This window comes from Chiloscyllium plagiosum, unplaced genomic scaffold (assembly GCF_037043375.1).
Source record: "Chiloscyllium plagiosum isolate Xiang-an unplaced genomic scaffold, Cpla_swu_hap1 HiC_scaffold_3, whole genome shotgun sequence".
In the NCBI taxonomy this organism is placed as follows: domain Eukaryota; kingdom Metazoa; phylum Chordata; class Chondrichthyes; order Orectolobiformes; family Hemiscylliidae; genus Chiloscyllium; species Chiloscyllium plagiosum.
Genome location: NW_028270141.1, coordinates 69,303,183 through 69,326,190, shown reverse-complemented (window position 1 = coordinate 69,326,190; position 23,008 = coordinate 69,303,183). Strand labels below are relative to the sequence as shown.

Sequence of the window (23,008 nt, the reverse complement as noted above, 5' to 3'; positions counted from 1 at the left end):
CTTCATAAAAAAAGTTCGCAATTCACAAATTGCGTTAGAACCAAATCGCGTTTAATAAACGCTTGTTATAGGAGAACTATGTGTAGTTAGGTTCTATATAATCGTGTTTCATCAGAAAAAGAATTGAAGCACTATATCAAGTAACATCTGGATGGGTATATGAATAGGAAGGGTTTGGAGGATGCTGGCAGGTGGGGCTAGATTGGGTTGGAATATCTGGTCGGCATGGATGAGTTGAATTGAAGGGTCTGTTTCCATGCTGTATGATGCTGTGTAAGTTGACATGCAGTATTTTCACATTACAAAGTTGTTATATTAATAAATTAACTACCTTTAACAAAATAAAGTAAATTGAAAAATATGTATTAAAAGAAATGTTAACTTTTGTTTTTAACCTCCTGCTCTCTGCTCATCTTGCTCACCATCAATCCTGCTCAGTGAAACTCCAGCTTGACTCATATATCCTCTCTCTTTCTCTTACTATCTGATCATACTGGTTATTACAGACCCCTCAGTTCAGGTCAAAGACAATCTAAGGTCCAGATCCGATCCCCCATCAGAGTTCTGGAGTTATCGCAGTGTAGGTCCTCATGGCATAGATACGCCGAGCTGGGGCTGTTATAATCTATGTTCTTATTGCAGACATATCCCCAAAATCGAAACACCACTAAGTGCCCTCATTTGAAGCAGGGTTCAGGAGAGGGAGGTGACAGCACCAGGGAGTGTGAGGTTCAATGAAAGGATGGTAGTGAGAGTGGCACAGATAACAATTGGAGGGTCAAAAGTAGAATAGTAGAATAGGGAGTGGTGCAAACCATTGCAAAGCAGTCATGTTCTGATGAGATTAAATAACATAATATTGAATTTCATGTTTCTAAACAAGATTACAGACCTCTTGAAGTGAACAATGTTGAAATGAATCACAGCAAAATATTGCAGTGCTAAACAGGGACTTGCTGTTGTGTAACTTTATTGTGATTGTTTCAATTTGGCACTCATATGTTTATCCTGTTGAATGCAAGACAAAATGCGTTCACAACATGCCCCTCTTATCACCAATTTAAGTGCAGGGAAGGATAAAATGCTTCTGGTTAATGTCTTCAAAAACATTTCCTAATTTGGTCAGATCTTTTGAAAATCTGTATGTTGTGAAATTGGGCAATATTAGACTAGAAATATTTGATGCATTCATAAGACATGCCTTCTGCTTTTCTGATGGAGTGTTGATCTAAATAGGCTTGTTATTTTTGGATCAAAAAATATCATCTAGATGTGTTAAGGATTTATATATCTCTGTTGGCAGCAGTAACTGAAGACTTGCAATATGTAGAGATTAGAAAGGAACTTTCAGAGATCTGTTTACAGGCTGCATGAACCACTTTGATTAAATGAAGACTTGATTATTAGTCATATCTTAAATTATAAGGTAGCTTTAGCATAGTAGAGATGTTTTGTACCAATTCATTAAAAATAACAGTGTGATCAATGATTATTCTGGAAAGGGCAAAATAAAAGGAAGGGTTCAGTGAAGAACTGGAATTTGATTTCTAAACAATAAAGTTGTATTCAAAACTCAATCTGTTTTCATTAGTGGCAGAAACGCTACAAGATGTGATCCAAGTCTTTAAAACTGTGCCAGATATGCGTAATTTAAGAAAAGACTGGCAGCTGACAGTTAAAACTACAGTTACGTGCCATTAGCAACTTGTATGTGACCACATAAAATTGGAATACAAGTCTCATATCTTGTTGCTGGTGGCAACTCATCTATCAGACCATTGAATGTTTCCATCATTAGATTTTTTCAAAACCTAGTGGGAGAACACAAAGGGTCTCAGTTTAGGATGTCTTGAGCTAGCGTATTGCACAGTCAGTGCTTGTTTTTTTGGGAAGTTTGTAAGAGGATAACAGATTAATCATAAAAGATCAACAACAGTGTGGTCTTTTACATAGCACTTGTCCACAAATCGTACTGCATAATCTTCATAATTCATCTTTTGTTTAAGGATGGTGATGTATATTCCATTCTATGATTTATGAGTCAGTCAGAAATAAAATCTCTAAAAAAATTGTGTATGTTCAATTTTAATGAATGGTTTCTCAGTTTTTGGTAGAATTGTTATTCAAGGTGATGCCTTTGGAAATGATAATTTATATCATTTTATCAAATCATAACATAATTTGGAGAAGGATTGAATTCCTAGAGCTGGCATTAAAATTAAGTAATCTCATTATATATAAAACAAGAATACATAGTAATGTAGCTATTAATTAACTGAAAGAGGGAGCCTGCTAAACTTATTATTTTGGATGTTTGGTTTGACTGTGATTGATTTTAATAAAATTTTACCTTTTTACTGGATGGTTAAGCAAACTAAATGGAAAGAGGAAATAAATAACCTTTTAAACGTAAGAAAATTAGATGGACGGTCAAACTAGAATATGGGCATTTAAAGATGGATACTAAGTGTTGATTGCAAGTGATATCTGTATCCTGACAATGACTGACTAAAATGTAATTCTCCCAGTAAAAGCAAATCTCAGAATAAATTGGCTATGTTTTCTCTCTACCTCTGAATTGGATTTGAATTTCTAACCAGTGTATCAGTTATTTGGACAGTTTTCTTCTTCTCTCCTGTGTGCTTTTTGAATATAGCTGGAGGATTTATAATGCTCAGTCGAACAAAATGGTGCAATGCTGAACAGGGACATGCTGTATGGAACTTGTATTGTAATTGTTTGGATTTTAGCAACATTATGTTTGCCCTGACGAGAGCAAGATAGAATGAACAAACAGATGGGGTTTCAATGTAATATCTCATTCAAAAACTAGGTTGCTGGTTTCAATGTGACCCATGTGATTGTATGTTTCACCAGAAATGAATGCTATATTCCATCTCCCTCCCCTCCCATGACATCCACTATGCTAGGTTTTTACCATGCAGTGAGAACAGAAGACAACTCTATTTCTTTGCCAACATTCATAATACTACTCATAATAATAATTTTGTTATGTTCTCTGTTCTAGTGAGAGCAGCATCAGCTTTCTGAGTTCTGAAGAAGGGTCATTGGATTTGAAACACTAACTCTGGTTTCTCTCCACAGATTTTGCCAGAACTGCTATTTTTTTTCAACAATTTCTGCTTTTGGATCAATTTTTTTTCATTCTCCTCCTCACTTTTTTGTTTTCATTTACCAAGTTCTACCCTTTCTTGGCATTCTTCTTGAGTTCACAAAACTGAACTCAGTACCCTTTAACTGTCGTCTTACTCGGGTTTTAGTTTGTAGACGGAATACTTAATCCCATAAACTCAGAATATATCAGTTTATTTTTGATCTGATCATTTATATATTTGAACCCCTAACTCCCTATGTTTTCCTACATCACCCTATTTTCTGTCTTTTAGTGTATGATTATTCATTTTGCTTTTCATTGCCAAACTGTGCCACTTTTAAATTAGTAAATTTGAATTCCTTTTATGTATTTCTTTGTGCAAATCTTAGCAATATCCCCTTACAGCTTCCTTGGTTATTTATACTATTTGTTCTGCCTCACATTTTAAAGTCATTTGTAGTTTTGATACCACTCCCTCCTGATCCATATCCAAGTCTTTGACATCCACAGTGAACAGAGGTGAGACACTGTAGTACATGTTCAAGCACTGAAAAATTATCTTTAACTCCTACTCTCTACTTCTTCCTTTACATTTTAAACATTTCAGTCTTACTTGTTGATATTAACATGACCATAAAAATGTCTGACTTCACCAAATAGCTCTCCAAAATCTCTCAATGCGCAAAAAGAATGTTTGAATAATTCCAGATGTTCCAAAAAGTAATGATTCTTTCATATTGTAAAACATTTTATCTTTGATATGTGGTCCATATGGAAAATTTGTATCGGTTGGATTGGTTTTGTTTACTTTCTTTTCACGCTTAGAACTCTTCAGTGAACCATGTAGTGAAAACCACTCCAAACCACTCTCTTATAACCACAGTTCTGCATCTACAGCAATCTTCAAAGTTAAATGCACTGTAGAAAGGGTCTTTTCATTGCTATAATTTACAGTCCTTGTGATTTTTACTTTTTTGTGCCCATTCTAGAATAACAATCTCTTTTTAAAGTTACATGTACTTTTAATGTAGCTAAGTATAATAAAAATATGCCATGAAAGAAAAATTTAACTCTAAATTTTCCACACAAACTCAGTTTTAAGAACGAATAAACATATATCTATGTGGACACAATTAATATGAAACATTATTGGAAACTTATTGTGGATCTTTTGAGTGCTAAATCGTAGGATGATAAATTAATTTCTTAAAAATAGTGGTCAAACATTTCGCATGAGTCTTTGATAATTACTAGGACAATATTGAAGGAAAATGTATATAATTTTGCATTATGACAAACCAATAATTACTAATGGACTAAAAGTTCCAATAATAGTACTTCCTTTCAGGCAACTGAGAATTAATGAACTCCTAAGATTGGTCTTTGTAGCTTCTAAATAAATCTAGATAGATCATGGGGCAGAATTTTACATTTGAAGTTAAAGAAAGGCGGTTCACATTTTTGCCGTGGCCTGGAAACGAGGCTTCTCTCCTCGTCATTTATGCAAATGAGATGTTGTGTCTGCTACTGACTGATGAAAGTACCTTTCACTTCCACAACCTCCTGGCTCCCAAGACTTTGCTGCCATATTTAAAGACCAGCTGGACATCACTTCATGCTGTTGTACTCATCTCTGAACTCCCACTACATGGTACAGAAATACTTACTCCCTGCTTTGCAGAGAAGATTTTTGTGATCTAAGTGGATGGGGTGATAGTCATAGAATCCCTACAGTGTGGAAACAGGCCTCCAAAAAGCAGGCCACCAAGAACCCCTCACACTCCTCTTCCCCCACCCTATCCCTATGACCCTGTATTTCCCAAGGTAAATCCACCTAGCCTGTACATCCCTGGACAGAGACAGCAGAATGCATCACTGCTTTCTCCACTGTTGAAAGGGATATCCAAGAGTGCAGAAGAAGAAAATATACTTTTGCGGTCTGTGAGGCTGTGATGTATAATACCATCCTAGTTCATATTCAAAGACCCATTAATCACACTAACTTTGCCACTGCATACCCATCTCAGTGAGTGTGATGGATTACAACCCCTAGCATCACGAAATTGTGACCACTGAAGGGCTCACACCCAACTCATTCTGATCAAGTAGTAACCCTCTTGGCCTCTGTGCTTCCTACTCATCCTTACTATGTCTCCAACGTGCATGATAATGAATTACTCTTGTATCCACTGTCATCATATTCAATCCTTCCCTTTGTCTCGTTGCAAGATTAACTAACCCAACTACCAGTCCACAATATGCATGATGAGTGGGGTGGTTGGTGGCGGACATTAGGTTCCTCACTATGAGGTTGATCTGTGTAGACCAAGACTGCTTGTGAATTGACTGGGAGATAGCAATGTGCAACCACCATGGTCCTCTCTGATTACCATCAACATGAAATCATTTTTATTCTGCACAACTCTTATCCATCCTCTCTCTTATGCAAGCACCAGCAGCACTTGAGGAACCTCAATCAGTAAGAAGACACAACTTAAACTCCTCAGTGACAGTGCTATCTCAAAGGATGAAAAGGTAAATTCCACCAGCTCAGAGGTTTCCCTCTCCAGTAGGTACTCTATCCAGATTAGAATTCAAAACAGTCTGGTGAGCATGCCTCTGGAGGAATAAACAGAGGAGTGTTATAGACGCAGGTACCTGCTTAGTCTCAGCAATAAGTGTTTGATTGTCTGAATCTGCAGGGGCAAGCATAGGGACATCAGGCACTTGGTAGTTTGCACCAAAAGATGAGGAATCATCAATATTTTGACTGCTGTGATGACTTGGTTTGTGAGCATTTGCCTATCTCTGTGGTAAAGGTGGCAGCCACCTTAAAGACTCCAGTCCAGCCAAACGCTGAGGGGCAGCAGGATACAGATTCAGACTACATAGCCATAGATATCAGCATCAGTGATAAGGCAATAGGATGAGGGGCTTTGACCTCATTCCAGGAGCCTTCCCTCTGGGTGGTGTCAACTGGGCATCCATAGAGAGCTAGAGAAACACACAGGCCCCTTCTGGTCAGGATGCAGCAGTGGTACTCAGTCCCTTCCAACTAGCCACTTCCTATGATCCCAAAGCCTGCAGCAGTTCAAGCCGAGGAGGGTGAACCTGCATCTCGGCAGGAGACTCTTAGTAGGCCTTGGAGTTTCAATTGTGTGTAGCCTCAGATGTCAGCGATCTTTCTGAAGCTTAATTTTGAAGATTGCAGCCAAGATATTGCATGTAAATATCAAGGATACTGAGGCTAACAACAATGTCCAGGGAATGTGCCAGGACCTATGTATGCAATTCCTACTGAGCAAGAATTCAGCATCACTGATCTCGCCACACATCTCAGTAGGGGAAGGTTCTTCCAATATTTCTGTGTTAAGGCTGAGAGGTATTGAGTGGGCAGCTCCCATATCCCTTCTCCGCTATAGCGCAATGGTCTGGAGAATACAGCTGCACAAAACACTACCTCTCATAAGTTGAACATTGCCTTGATATGCTTGTTGAAACTTTATTGCTGGAACAGCACAGCAGGTCAGGCAGCATCCAGGGAACAGGAGATTCGACGTTTCGGGCACAGGCCCTTCTTCAGGAATCAAGCTTGCTATGCTTGAACAACTTCTATGGCAATGCTAAAGTCTGCATGCATTCGGAGGCATTGAAGGATACGTTTTAATGAAAGGGTTGATAGAAGCTTTCTTGGGATTGTTGCCAACTTGCTGGGGGCTAGACTATACATGACTCATTTCTCATATTCTCACGGGCAGTTTCAGATAACTTTAGCTCCCATGTGATGGTAGTGCTCTGAATCATAGCTGCTTTTTCCCCAAACAGAGATGTGGGGCAAGATCGGTGTAGCTACTTTGTCATAAATATATTAGCCGCACATTCACACAGACATCATTACTTTATCTTTTATAGATAAATGTTAAGAACAACAAACCAATTGGTTAAAACATCCTGTGGTAAACAGGGATCTGCCTGCTAGATGAACGATTCAGACTTTGTCTTCACATCTGAAGCCAACTCTGTGTTTTAAAAAATTCTCAAGGTCAGGTTCGTAGGAGAGTAGTCTGACACAGAACAAACGACCAAGAGGCGAGTCTGCTAGAATATGGGCATTTTATTCCCCGCAGCGTCGCCACAACCAACGGGTCTGGCTTATACTCACTCTACATGTTACCGGAACTGGGAGCCGTCAGTTCTCGTAGAGCGGTTGCCAACAACCCACGCTCGGCGGTTAAACGTAACCCCGGAGCAGACTCACCGAACTGGAGACTTTTCCAGCTGATATACTCTTTTCCAGATATAAACATTCATGTGAACAGCAGAGCAAGGCTAAAAAACACATTCCATTCTGGTTACATACAGATAAGAAGATTCACACGGGGAGGTGTGTAATAAGATTCACACGGGACTAAGCAACACCTCCATTCCGGTTAGATTCACACATGTATTGGGACATAATTTTTAACCGTTTCACCACATTCCACTGCTTGGCCCAATACATGTGTTACATTATGATTCACACATGTATTGGGACATAATTTTACACCACATTCCACTGCTTGGCCCAATACATGTGTTACATTATGCTTAATTCAGTTCAATTCGTTTCAGTTAATTTCAGTTCAGTCAATTCAGTGTAGTTCAATTCAGCTCAGTTCAGGTCTGTTCAGTTCAATTCAATTGTGTTCAATTCAGTTCCGTCCATTTCAATTCAATTTAGCTCAGTTCCATTTTGTTCCGTTCAATTTGATTCACTTCAGTTCCACTCAGTTCAGTTCAGTTCAATCTCATTCAATTCTGTTAACTCCGCTTCAGCTTTTTGGACATGCCCACATCCTCCGCTGTACCCCAGGCAAGGGGTTCTTCGGCAGGACTGGGATCCTCTCTCAAACAAACTGCCACGTACATGCCCACATCCATGCCATCCCGGGACGGTCGGGACCTCCACAGTTTGTTCTTCTGGTTTCTTAGTCTTTTTCCAAAACATTGTTCTGTATCAAAATCTCTCCTCAATTGCGATTGATCCTGCCGACTACGCCAAATGTTTTAAAAAATTCTCAAGGTCAGGTTCGTAGGAGAGTAGTCTGACACAGAACAAACGACCAAGAGGCGAGTCTGCTAGAATATGGGCATTTTATTCCCCGCAGCGTCGCCACAACCAACGGGTCTGGCTTATACTCACTCTACATGTTACCGGAACTGGGAGCCGTCAGTTCTCGTAGAGCGGTTGCCAACAACCCACGCTCGGCGGTTAAACGTAACCCCGGAGCAGACTCACCGAACTGGAGACTTTTCCAGCTGATATACTCTTTTCCAGATATAAACATTCATGTGAACAGCAGAGCAAGGCTAAAAAACACATTCCATTCTGGTTACATACAGATAAGAAGATTCACACGGGGAGGTGTGTAATAAGATTCACACGGGACTAAGCAACACCTCCATTCCGGTTAGATTCACACATGTATTGGGACATAATTTTTAACCGTTTCACCACACTCTGTCATCTTGGAAATTATTGGCAATAAGGTGGCCTCTGGCCTCTTGAGTTCTGAATCTTGTTTTGACCCCTCATGGATGGCTGTTTTGATCATCAGCTTCAATTAATCCAGAAATGATCAATCTTGTTTTCACATTTTGTCCACATGCTGTCTCACTCTAATTTTCTCTTGCTTGCCGCATTCCCCAACTCTGCATCCCCACTAACGCCTCGCCAACCTTTGTAAAGGGCGGGACACCCTGTCTGGCCTATACTGCAATGCCCCACTAGAATCGTCTATGCTTTGAAGCCTCACCCTCAGGGAGCCTATTGTATATCCCATTATGCCTTGGTGAAAGCATGAACAGCACTGTACCTTAATTCTGGGTCCATATGTGCATTTCATATAGAATTTATGGGCTATGTCGGAGAGACTATCTCTATATCCCAGTTACAATCCCCATCTGAGCCAGGAAACTTGGGAAGAAGTAGGCACCTGTGAGGGCTCCGGTATGTACAAGTCGGGTCAGCTCCCAGACCACCTGGCACTGAACTCCAAAATGTGGCTTTGATGGTCACAAATTATTCCACCTTGTAAGGGAATAGAATCCTGTACTGAACTGAAACATTGATGGTAATTGATAGGGCATTCTTAAAAGAACATTATCCAGGTCAAAGCAGCCCAATTGATTGACATCACATCCACAAATATTCACTTCCTCCATGACCGATGCTCAGTTGCAGCCACCTACAAGATGCACTGCAGAAACTCACCAAAACTTCTTTTAAACACACAACCACTTCCATCTAGAAGAACAGAGGCAGTAGATAAATGGGAATATCAGTGAAGTTCCAGTGAATCTTTAGTGAAATTGAAGGCAATAAAGAGGTGTGCTCCTGTGAAAATGTCATCAGTGACATCCTCGGTGCATGTATGAGTCTAAGATCAGGAGATGCCACAGTATTCCCCAGTTCTTCCTGAAACATGCCCGTAGTGTAAAGATTAAAACCATTTGTAAACTTTGTAGCCAAGCAGCTGGAATTGATGCAAAAACAGAAATGCTGGAAAATCTCAGCAGGACTGGCAGTATCTGCAGAAAGGAATCAAAGTTAACATTTCAGGTCAAGTGACCCTTCTTCAGAAGTGATGATAGCTAGGAAAAGGATGGTTATTATACAGAGTAAACAATTGGTGGAGGTAGAGCACAAATAGAGAGAACAGTTGGACAGACAAAGAAATGGTTAAATGCTTCCCACCCCTACACACTAGACCATATCATTACTGTACACAGGCTGCTGCCACTAATTATCCCTATCAGCAGCTTTTCATTTCCTCTAACTGACCTTTAACTACCAATCCCCAAACCTCCATTTAACATCATGTACCTCATGTTCTTGCATATTTACTTTTCTATGTGAGGAATGACAGCTGAGATGTATTGTCTTCAATACTTGCTGTAGATTGTCATTGCCAAATAGGAACATCAGGTTCAGCTTTTAAGTTATTTTTATAGAAAGATATTTAAATTTGTATGAAAATGAGGCAATTAGTGGGCATAGTGTAAAGCTCAGACTGCATGACATCATAATTTTCTATCTGCAATCTTTTACAATTATTTACTTCCAGAAGAAGTGAAAATTGAAGGCAGTTAAGTAGCATTGCTTAATATGTGAAGGTGTGATTACTGCAAGTGTGCCTTGCGTGCTTCAAAGTGAAAGTTACAAACTTTGTCCCCATAGAAAGCAAACAGCAAATTGTGTCTCTTATTTTTCACATAGCCCCAGTTATTTTGAGAAAGATGCAAATAATATTTGATATTTCTGATTTGTCTGGCTGCCAGAAATGCAGGGCTCTTTCTTAATGAAAAAAAGTAAGAGTGGAAATTTGATTATGACAGCCACTCCTTGGAAAATCTGACCTCTTCTGTGTTATGCGAGAAAAGTAAGCTAAGTTACAAAAGGGGCCTGTCTCCATGTCCAGTATAGAAACATTGTATGCGTCAGCGTAATCCATCTTGCCAGAAGCCTGGAAGTCCTAGCTGTCCCTTGGCCACAAAGTAGATGGTTAAAGCCCTGAAGTCATAGTTTGAAGGTTTGCCAATGTCAAGTTGTCTGGCTAGAAGGTTGAAGAAGGGGGTGGCCTATGGAGGCAAATCTGCAGAAGTGGTACCCTGTAAAGAGATGCTGGATGGTCGCACAACCATACTGCGAGCTGCAATGGATGCTGACTAGACAAGTTACCAGTTACTACTTCCACGCATCCAGTTTTTGCACCATGGAGTCAAATTAGAATTGTGATGCTCATACGACGAGTTGATCTAATAATGAGTTGCAAATGCATGGAAATAAGCTTCTGGAACCTGATGCCTAAATTCTGAACATCACCATTTAAAACTCTGGCAATTTCTCAATGGTAAGAATTGATTTTTGGATACTCTCATTTAACACCCTGCTTGCCATTATTCTCTGCACCTCAAAAGGAAAAATTCTGTCACAGTACTTTTGCCAGTACAAAATTACAACATCATTGTGGAAGTGCTATGTATAATTCTATTTTAAATATCATTTAAACCTGAGACTGTGCTTTGCAGTCTATACACAGGCTTTTCTTAACAAAGTACTGATGAAAATCAATCACAATTAATTTCTAGTTCCAAAAAAAGTGTCTTTGGGTAGAAAAGGCACATTGTTTCTTCTCAGATGCTGAGTTTTTTTTTTCTGGAGTTCTGTGTCATTTCATATTGCTGACATCTACAAGATTGTGTTTTTAGATAATGAATTTCTTACTGTTTATTATGATTGGGAGCCTCAGAAAATGGTAAGTAAGGTGTCTGTTGGACAATATGCTGAAATTGCACCAGTTAACACTAACTCTGGTCATCATTCAAGCTTTTCACTCCAGCCTTCAAGGCCCTGAGTAGGCTTGTTTAAACTGAGTCCATATCTATACCCTCTACCATTGTAGTCTGGTGGAATGTTATCAGATTTGATCTTTCTCACATAACTGCAACATAAGGCGAACGAGTATCAATGTTGACTCCCCTCTTATAAACTGACTCAAACTTGAATGCTGCAAGAGCAAAAAGAAACCATAAAAACAACAGCTGTGCTGTGAATTAATAATGATGTGGAGGAGCCACTGTTGGACTGGGCTGGACAAAGTTAAAAATTACACAATACCAGGTTATTGTCCAACAGGTTTATTTGGAAGCACTAACTTTCGGAGCTCTGCCACCACCTGATGAAGGAGCAGGGCACCGAAAGATAGTGCTTCCAAATAAACCTGTTAGACGATAACCTGATATTGTGTGATTTTTGACTTTGTGAATTAGTTAGTTACCTAATGGAACACCCATGTTAAAAGGAGCTTGCTATTACATAAAATTAGACTACATACTCTCTCTCTCTCTCTTGCACTTATACACAGGTTGAACCAATTATTCAGAAAGGTCATGAACATTTGGTGCATCATATTCTCCTTTATCAATGTCACTCTATCCTGAATGATAGTATCCTCAGCATTGGACATGAATGTTACCATTCCAATATGCCAGATGACTTTTTTAACTGTGAAAGTATTATTTTAGCATGGGCAATTGGAGGAAAGGTAGGTCCTTACAACTGTGGTAAGCTCATTTATTTAATTCTAATTACAAATTCTTCAATTTAGCACAATTAGACTATATATTTTATTTAACATTCTCTCTCTGTACAGCTGCAGTGTCTTATGTGAGTGAATAATTAACATGTTTCTGGATATTAACATCATAAATACAGAAAAATTGTTTATTTTTACAACAACATATTATAATTTCATGAACATATAACTTTTTATTCTGCGAGTCTAGTGTTTCTTGGGTCATTTTTCAGTTGAACAAAGAAACAGCAGTATCTTTTCCTGTGTTTCTTTCCTGTCCTTGAACGATGTTGTCTCATTGAATCACTATGGTGATATCATTTTAGTTGCATACAAAAGTTTTTGTTATAAAACCATATATACCTCTCATACTTCTAATGTATATTTAGTTACTAGGCATATACCACCGTTCAGTGTAAATTTGTATAATCTTTCTATCTCCTCGAACGCTAGAATTGTGGCATTGATTCATAAGACTTGCCACATCTTAGTGAAAGTTCCATCTTTGTGTTCAACAATTATGAATACCACTTTGACTTCATGAGATTCATTTTTAAGGATGTTTGGACACACAATGAGATTTCCTGAACTTCCCTTTCTTACAATCTAAAGAACACTTCATTATGATTTACATTTAGCCATGATATGCCATATTGGAGCTGATAATTATTAGTTGGACTTCCCTCTGTTAACACGGAGCAGTTATTTTTATTCTTTACACTGACAACTTTCATATACATTCCAAGGAATTTTCGCACTACTACAGTCCGTTACAGAACATTACAGCATGAACCGATTAAAAAGACACAATATAATTTATTTACTATCAGTTTTCATCTTATCGTTTTTACCATTGCACATGACTGTCAAAACATCCAAATGCAAATATGAGACTATAGGCTTGAATTGCGATATCTAAAACTTAATTCTTTCATTCTATTACTTAATTTTTTCATTCCATTATTTCCTCTCTTTACCTTTTTTCCATTTATGAGTTTTATAATATTGTAGAAATTGTAATTAAAATTATATTCCTGAAATAAGTTTTCCCAAATCATAATGCATATTTATAAGTATTTTGATATTCTGAACGCTGGGTTTAGAAACTACTTTTCAATTCGATTTTAAAATATATTACCAATGTGAATAATTTTACAATTGTTTTTCATATAATCATTGCAGGGATTTGCTTATCCATCTAATGTTGGACTTTCACTTGGAACATCAACTGATCCAGTTTATGTAATGATGGAGATACACTATGATAATGTTAATTCTCAGGAAGGTAGGAATGTTTCCACAATTACAGAATGTATGAAATATAGTTAATAATGCCAAGGTAGATATTATCAAGTTTCTAAATTTTTATATTTTTATTTTGCAATAAATAAACCATAATCATTTTACAAACTTTCGGACTTGGTGAAATGAATCTGCTTTAAGTTAAAGCAACTAAAGCAAAAATCCAACTATCGACATGACAAATTACTTCATTTTTCATACAGAGTCATAGAGATGTACTCAGAAACAGACCCTTCAGTCCAACTTCTCCATGCTGACCAGATATTTTAACCTAATCTAGTCCCATTTGCCAGCACTTGCCCCTTATCCCGCTAAACCCTCCCTATTCATATACCCATCCAGATGCCTGTTAAATGTTGTAATTGTACTAGCTTCCACCACTTCCTCTGGCTGCTCATTCCACACACACACCACCCTCTGTGTGAAAAAGTTGCCCCTTAGGTCCCTTTTAAATTATCCACTTCCACCCTAAACTTATGCCCTCTAGTTCTTGATTCCCCCACTCTATTTATCCTATCATTGCCCCTCATGATTTTATAAACCTTTTTATATGGTCACCCCTCAGCCTCTGACGGTCCAGGAAAACAGTCCCATCTTGTTCATCCTGTCCCTATTGCTCAAATTCTGCAATTCTGGCAACATCCTTGTAAATCTTTTCTGAACCCTTTCAAGTTTCACAACATCCTTCCAATAGGACATAATGTTCCAAAAGTGGCCTAACCGATGTCCTGTACAGCTGTAACATGGCCTCCCAACTCCTATACTCAATGCTCTGAACAATAAAGGAAAGCACACCAAAATCCTTCTTGACTATCCTATCTACTTGCAATTCTACTTTCAAGGAACTATGAATGCAGTCCAAGGTCTCTTGTTCAACAACACTCCCCAGGATCTGACCAGTAAATGTATAAGTCCTGCTATGATTTGCCTTTCCAAAAGCACTTCACATTTATCTAAAAAAAAATTCCATCTGCTACTCCTCAGCTCATTGGCCCTAAGATCCCAATGTACTCTGAGGTAACCTTCTTCACTGTCCATGACACCTCTAATTTTGTTGTCATCTGCAAACATACTAACTATATCTCCTATGTTCAAATCCAAATCACTTATATAAATGATGAAAAGCAGTGGCACAGCACTGATCCTTGTGGTCACACTGGTCACAGGCCTCCAGTCTGAAAGGCAACTTTCCACCACCCCCCCCGAGCCAGTTCTGTATCCAAAGCCCATATAGATCATGTCCACTGCTCTGCCCTCATCAATCCTTTATTACTTCTTCAAAAAACTCAATTAAGTTTGTGAGACATGATTTCCCATGCATAAAGCCATATTGACTCTTCCTAATCAGTCCTTGCCTTTCCAAATACATGTAAATCCTGTCCCTCAGGGTACCCTTCCATAACCTGCCCACCACTGATATCAGGCTCACTGGTCTATAGTTCCCTGGCTTTTCCTTACCAACTTTTGTAAATAGTGGCACACGTTAGCCAACCTCCAGTCTTCTGGCACCTCACCTGTGACTATCAATGATACAAGTATCTTAGCAAGGGACCTAGCAATTACTTCCTGAGCTTCCCATGGAGTTCTAGGGTACACCTGATCAAGTCTTGGAGATTTATCCACCTTCATGCATTTTAAGACATCCAGCACCACCTCCTGTGTAATACGGCCATTTGTCAAGATGTCACCATCTATTTCCCCACATTCTATATCTTCCATGTACTTCTTCACAGTAAACACTGATGCAGAATACTCATTTAGTATCTGCCCCATCTCCTGCGGTTCCACACATAGGCTGCTTTGCTGATTTTTGAGGGGCCCTATTCTGTCCCTAGTTACCTTCTTTTCCTTAATGTATTTGTAAAATCCCTTTGGATTCTCCTTAACCCTCTTTACCAAAGCTATCTCATGTTCCCCAATTTACCCTCCTGATTTCCCTCATAAGTATACTCCTCCTACCTTGTAGAAAGGCGATTCACTCGATCTCTGCTGTCTATGCCTGACATATGCTTCCTTCTTTTTCTTAACCAAAACCTCAATTTCTCTAGTCATCCAGCAATCCCTATACCTACCACCCTTTCATTTCACCCTAACAGGAATATACTATCTCTGTACTCTCATTATCTCATTTTTGAAAGCTTTCCATTTTCCAGCTGTCCCTTTACCTGTGAACATCTACCCCCAAACAACTTTTGAAAGTTCTTACCTAATGCCATCAAAATTGGCCTTCCTCCAATTTATAACTTCAACTTTTAGATCTGATTTATCCTTTCCCATTACTTTTTAAACTAATAGAATTATGGTCGCTGGTCCCAAAGTGCTCCCCCACTGACACTTCAGTCACCTGCCCTGCCTCATTTCCCAAGAGTAGGTCAAGGTTTGCACCTTCTGTAGTAGGTACATTCACATACTGAATCAGAAAGTTTTTTTCTACACACTTAACAAATTCCTCTCCATCTAAACTCATAACACTATGGCAGTCCCAGTCTATGTTTGGAAAGTTAAAATCCCTCACCATAGCCACCCTATTATTCTTGCAGATAGCTGAGATCTCTTTACAAATTTGTTTCTCAATTTCCTGCTGACTATTGTTGGGTATATAATACAATCCCAATAAGGTGATCTTATTTCTCAGTTCCACCCAAATAACCTCCCTGGATGTGTTCCCAAGATTAATCTCCTGAAGTATAGCCGTAGTGCTATCCCTGATCAAAAATGCCACTCCCCAACTCTCTCACCCCCCCCCCCCCATCTTTCTATCCTACCGATAGCATTTGTATCCTGGAACATTAAGCAGCCAGTCCTGACCATCCCTGAGCCATGTTTCTGTGAAAGGTTGCTATGATATCCCAGTCCCATGTTCTTCACCATGCCCCGAGTTCATCTGCCTTCCCTTTTAGGACTCTTGCATTGAAATAAATGCAGTTTCATTTATCAATCCTCCCTTGTTCTCTGCTTTGTCACTGCCTACCCTGACTGTTTGACTTGCTTCTTTTCCCAACTGTACCAGTCTCAGATTGATCTCTTTCCTCACTATCTCCCTGTGACACCACCCCACCTTACTAGTTTAAATCCTCCTGAGCAGCTCTAGCAAATCTCCTTGCCAGTATATCAATCCCCCTCCAATTCAGGTGCAATTTGTCCTTCTTGTAGAGGTCACTTCTATCCCAGAAGAGGTTCCAATAATCCAAAACTGTGAACTCTTCTCCCCTGCACCAGTTCCTCAGCCATTCATTTGCTCTATCCTCACTAGCTCCTATCAATGGGAGTAATCCAGATATTACTATCCTCGAGAACCTTTTAAAATTCCTGCCTAACTTTCTATATTCTCGCTTTAGTATCTCATCCTTTTCACTTCCTATGTCGTTTGTACCAATGTATACATTGACCTCCTGCTGGTGCCTATCCCCTTTGAGAACATTCTGCATCCTCTCCGAGATATCCTTGATCCTGGCACCAGGGAGGCAACACACCATTCTGATTTCTTGCTGCCAGCCGCAGGAATGTCTGTCTAGAGTGTCCCCTATCACAATCGATCTCTTGGAACCTTGCATACTCCTCCTTACATTCCAGCCATTGTCAGTATCGGAAACTTGGCTGTTCATGCTATATTCCTCTAAGAGTCCATCACCCCTTCCATTTTCCAAAACAGCATACTTGTTTGAGATGGGGATAGCCACAGGAGACTCCTGCACTACCTACCTCCCTCTTCTATCTTTCCTGGAGTTAACCCATCTACCTGACTGTGTGTCTGTGGCTTTTCTCCCTTCCTATAACTGTGATTCTTCATACCCCCTAGCTCTTCTAAATTCCTTATTGCCTCTAACTGCTGCTCCAACTGATCATGCGATCTGATAGTATTCACAACCAAAGACACTTCCTGCAAACATAATCACCAGTAACATGGAAACTCTCCCTAAACTCCTACATCCAACAGGAAGAGCACATCACTCTACTAAAGGCCATCTTTTCTCCTTCACAATCTACCGACCCAGAAAATAGCACTGTGTTATTGCTCTAAAACAACACTGCTCCAGGCTAACTTAGTACTTATGATTTATATTTTTAAAATTCAATCAAGAGACAGATCTCAATAAACCATTTAATCAAGAAAGAGCCCACTCTACTCACTACTGTAGGTTTACAACAAGGTTACACTTAAAAACTATGTACTTACCTGTTCCTGACTGTGACCTCTCCCACACAGGTTCCTGCAAGGTCAGCTCGGAATTTTGCTGTTTGTTAATGTTTCCTCGACGCACTCTGTCCAGAGATACTTAACTCAAACAGCAAAAGCTGTAACTGTGCAGATTCACTGCTGTATCAGACAGCAGTGTCTTTCTCTGATCATACGGTCATTGCTTTTGTCTGTCTTCCTCCTTTTTAAAGTGCTGTTGTTTTGATCTTCTTTCTCCCAAAGTTCCAAAACAATGCAACAGCATATAATGCAGTAATTGCTGCTCCTGGATTTTGAGGACGTCATCTCCAACACCTCCCTCTATAAACTTCAGTTCTCCCAATTCAATACGTGCTACTCTGCAACATGATTCCTAACTAGTAGCCAACTTTAAAATGCTATAAAACAGTCATAGAACTACCAAAAGAACAATTTTTCCTTAATTTGTCAGCCATTCACATCTTATTACAACTTACAACTGAATTCAGATTTGTGTGGGATTCTGCTTCGAACGCATTTATCCGCAAGTCCTCTGAACCTACAATCAAATACAGAAGAACCTCGATTATCCGAACGAGATGGGCGGGCACTATTTCATTCGGATAATTGATTATTCAGTTAATTAATTCAATGCCTTTCCTCTGGGGCTCAGAGTTTTCTATTAAGTGTGCTCCCTGTTCAGGAGACTGGCAGTAGCACACCGCGCGCGAGCCCTCGACCCCCCCACCAAACCCCATCCAACCCCAGCCCCCAACACTGTCCCCCACCCTCTTCCCCGGCCCCCCCCCAACACCACCCCCTCCGTCCACCCCCAAAATCGCCACCTGCCGACGCCCACCCGCCACGCAACCCCCATCAGTCCCCACTCCCACCCCCCTCTGTCCCACCCCTTCTCTGGGGCAGCCAGATTGGACACCAGCAACAAGACGGCTGCTGCTGCTACCGCCATTTTGAGGGGTGAGGCTCCAAATAGCGCATGCACACAGCCACACGCACAACCTTTTACTGCAACGTTTTGACAGGTTCCACCTCTGCCTTGTACAATGTTACAGAGATTATCTGGGGAAGGGGGTTTAGGCTACACACCTGTGTAGAACTCCAGGGAAAGTGTGGGAAGAGAGAGAGTGGGGTGGGAGGTCAGTCATATAGAGACGGTGCCTGCGCTTCCATCAGTCCAGGACTGTTCTCGGCAGCACTTTTACTCACTGTAAACAAAAGACGCAATCAGTGTTGGACATACGTCTTTGATGTAGTGTTTCTTTTGGGACCTTGAGATCGCCTTCGGATAGTCCGATTTTCGGATAATTGGTATTCAGATAATTGAGGTTCCTCTGTATATGCACAAAACCACCCATCATTTTCTATTAGACTGCCAGTGATCAGACAATGAAATCACCAAGTATTCATAAAGTACTTTATAACAAACGTCAGCACTCACTACAAAATTTCCCTATTCCATTTGACTGCAACTGCAAAAAGTCAAACAATCCACTTAAAAATTAATTTGTACATGGAATGCATAACTTACCAGCTATTAAAAATGGAATGTTTCACTTTGACTATCAGCTTCCAGGTACGGAATGTTTTTTTAAATATCTTGTGTACAAAATAAAAGCTACTTCTCCACAATGATTCGAAGTTAACCTTAACATAAAACTAAAACTTAATAACCTTCAAAACTAAAACTTAAAATCACAAAACCTACTGAACACAGCTCTCCAATCCAATGCAAGTTTTCATGGAAAATATCAATTTTCTGTTCCTCATTTTATGGCCATTGAGAGTCAAATACTAATTAAAGCTGTGCAACAAAATTTTACAGAAGAGGCTTAGATTCCTTGTTTTATAAACAAACCATCATTCAGCCTAACAAACCTTTGTTTATTCAAAGCTGTAACAGTATGGCAGCCTATAACTGCAAAATTGAGATGATCCATTCCTGTTCATATTTTTGGACAACTGAGTGCAAACTCCTCTCATACCAGTATAACTTGAAATGAGACATGCTCCACTTGAGGATTGACATTTCCCATTGTGTGCTGAATGGCGCTAGACTACATCCTTTGCTCCATCAGTAAGAAAATTTTATTAACCTTATTGACACAAGTAAATACCTGCATGCTGAATCATCCTTTTGTTTCTTACAAAAATATTGCAGAGAACTTTAATTTAGAGAACCAATGTTTTAGAATTTTGGAACTTCAGAATTCTGTAGGCAATATGAAAGAGGTTCCAATTAGTCTCGATGTACGATTCCTACCCCATGCTCCATTTTTGTCATCTTCAACTAGTTGTTCAAATCTGTTAAAAGTTATGGAATTTATATCCATCGTTTTAGGCATTGCATTCTAAATCATCACTACCTTGCTGCATGATTTTAAGTTTTCCTACTCCAATCTCTGCTTCTTTTACCAATTATATTAAATCTGTACACTTAGTTACTAACCCTTCTTGACCTTGGCTTTCTTTCTCCTAGGAGTTTACAGGGGAACCTTCATTATCCGAACGTGATAGGCGGGCACAATTCCGTTCGGATAATTGATTAATCGGTTAATCGATTAAATGCCTTTCCACTGGGGCTTGGAGTTTTTGAAGTCTGCTCCCTGTTCAGGAGACTGCAGCAGCACACAGCGTGTGAGCCCCACCCCCAACACCACTCCCACGCCCCCAACCCCATGCAACACCGTCCCCCGCCCCCCCAACCCTGTGCAACACCATCCCCACGACCCCTAACCCTGTGTAACACCGTCCCCTGCCCCCCATACTGTCCCCCCAACCCCCACACCGCCCCTGTCCAACACCACCACCCCCCCGCCCGCCACCCAAGCCGGCACACACCCGGCCCCCTCTCTGGGGCACCCGAACTGTACACCAACAACGAGACCACTGCTGCTGCTGCCTTTGTGGGGTAAGTCTCCAAATAGCACCCACACACACAACTTTTTACTGCAACTTTTTGGCAGATTCCACCTTTCCCCATGTACAGGACAATGTTGGAGAGATTATCTGGGGAACGGGGGTTTTAGGGTACACCACTGTGTAGAACTCCAGGGAAAGTGTGGGGAGAGAGAGAGGGCGACAGACAGTCATTTGGAGACGGTGCCTGTTTAATCACTGTAAACAAAAGATGCGATCACTGTTGGAAACACATCTTTGATGTAATGTTTCCATCAGGATCTGGAGATCTCCTTCGGATAATCCAATTTTTGGATAAGTGGTATTTGGATAATCGAGGTTCCTCTGTATCTGGTTTTTCCACATATTGGAAACCTTTCATTGCTGCTAACAAGCTGGTAAATCTCCTTTGCACGCTTTCTAAGTCCTTAAAAATTCTTCCTAAAGTTTAGTGATCAGAATTAGCCAGAATACTTCAGCTGGGATCTCAGCACTCTTCTCTATGAGTGTAGCACAGTTTCTTTGCTTTGGAATTCTTGCTTGTTATTTAGAATAAGAACAAAGAACAAAAGAGAAATACAACACAAGAACAGGCCCTTTAACTCTCCAAGCCTGTGCCAATCATCATGCTGTAACTAAACCAAAAAAACAGACCTTCTGTCCTTATTCGGCCTGTATCCCTCTGTTCCCTCCCTTTCATGTAACCATCCAGATGCCTCTTAAATGTCTCCAATGTATCTGCATTCACCACCTCCTCTGGCAGTGCATTCCAGGCTCCTACCACTATCTGTGAGAAAAGCTTCCCTTGCACATCACCCTTAAACTTTCCTACTCTCACCTTGAACTTGTGCCCCCTTGTAATTGACTCTGAGGGAAAAAGCTTCTGACTATCCACCCTATCTATGCCTCTCATAATTTTGTAGACCTCTATCAAGTGTCTTCTCAGGCACCGTTTTCCGATGAAAACAATCCCAGTCTTTTTAAACTTTCCTCATAGCCATTGCCCTCGAGACATGGCAACATCTTGGTGAACCTTCTTGACACTCTCCAATGCTTCCATTTCCTTCTGGTAGTGTGGTGACCAAAACTACACACGGTACTCCAAATGCAATCTAACAAGGGTTTTATATAGCTGGAACATGGTTTGTCAACTCTTGTACTCCATGCCTTGGCCAATGAAGGCAAGTATGCCATATGCCTTCTTAATCGCCTTGGCCACCTGTGTTGTTCCCACTTTAGGGAACTGTGGACCTGCACTCTCAGATCCGTTCCTTAGGGTTCTGCCATTTCCAGTATAATTCACACCTAAATTTGATCCTCTCAAGTTCATCATCTCACATTTGTCTGGATTAAACTCTAACTGCCATTTCTGTGCCTACGTTGCCAATCTTTTCTGCATTAAGAGCTTTCAAACATTTAAATACCCCTTTCTAAAAAAACAAATCTCTTTCAATTTATTTCCCCAATACCTCCGACTTAACTGTGGCATGGACATCATCCTCTTTATTGAAAACAGATGCAAAGTACTGATTTAATACTTCAACCATGCCTTCTGACTCTATGTGAAAACTTCTATTTTGACACTCACCAGTGCTTCTTCCTTGTATTTTTTATAGCTATTTATAAGTTTTTAAGAATCAGCTCTTGTATTTCTTTTTTGGATCCCTGCTAATCTGTTTTTATGCACTCTCCTTGAACCTCTCATTTCCTGGTGCAACCATCCCCGACTTCTTTGTATTCAGCTCGGTATTGTATCTGTTTTGAAACAACATTCATCACATGCTTCATTTTCTGTTTAACTCCTTGTATGTTTAGTCATCCAGGGATTAATAGTTGTGGAGGTCTGCCCTTGCCCCTTTCAACAAGAAAGAGCTTGGGTAAAAACTAGACACATGGCAACAAAGACTTCTCATTGTTCACTTACGGTCTTAGATAGCCAGCCATTCATTCCAATCCATCCAACCTTCTCGAATTTAAATCTTCTCATTTGATTTGTCCTTTTTCTAAAGCTAGTATAAGTCTAATGATATTATGTCAGTCTAAATGTTTGTGCTCAAGTATCTGGAGTAGGGCTGAAATGGCAGCCTTCCAATATAGAGGTGAAATTGCTGCCAAGTGGTCTAAGGCTGACACTGAAGGGTTTTTCTGAAGGAGGGAATGGAAAAAGCGAGGAAAGACATGGGCTCGCATCCCGAAGGAGTAAATTGTCCACAAAGGAGCAAAGAGTTGATCTATACTTCAATTCAATTTCGCTATATTTGCTCTATGTCTCTTAAGAGCCATACGTTTTCAAAAATCTGTTGCCTCATGAAAACTTCAACTGATCCAGGATCCACAACCTTTTTGGAGGACGGAGTTCCAGATTTCCACTGCCCTTTGTGTGGAACAAGCACTTACTATTTT

At 40.1% G+C, this 23,008-nt stretch overlaps 1 protein-coding gene across 3 annotated transcripts in view; it reads left to right on the top strand.

The window, feature by feature from the left end:
- Nucleotides 1–23,008, top strand: part of moxd1 (monooxygenase, DBH-like 1) — a 91,380-nt gene that overhangs the window by 34,546 nt on the left and 33,826 nt on the right. For 2 of the 3 annotated variants that reach the window (XM_087980171.1, XM_043683260.2), the window contains 2 exons: nt 12,022–12,201; nt 13,414–13,516. In XM_087980171.1, the coding sequence (XP_087836297.1) occupies nt 12,022–12,201; nt 13,414–13,516 (283 nt within the window). The remainder of the gene's footprint in view (nt 1–12,021; nt 12,202–13,413; nt 13,517–23,008) is intronic. The other variant, XM_043683269.2, reaches the window with a different exon arrangement.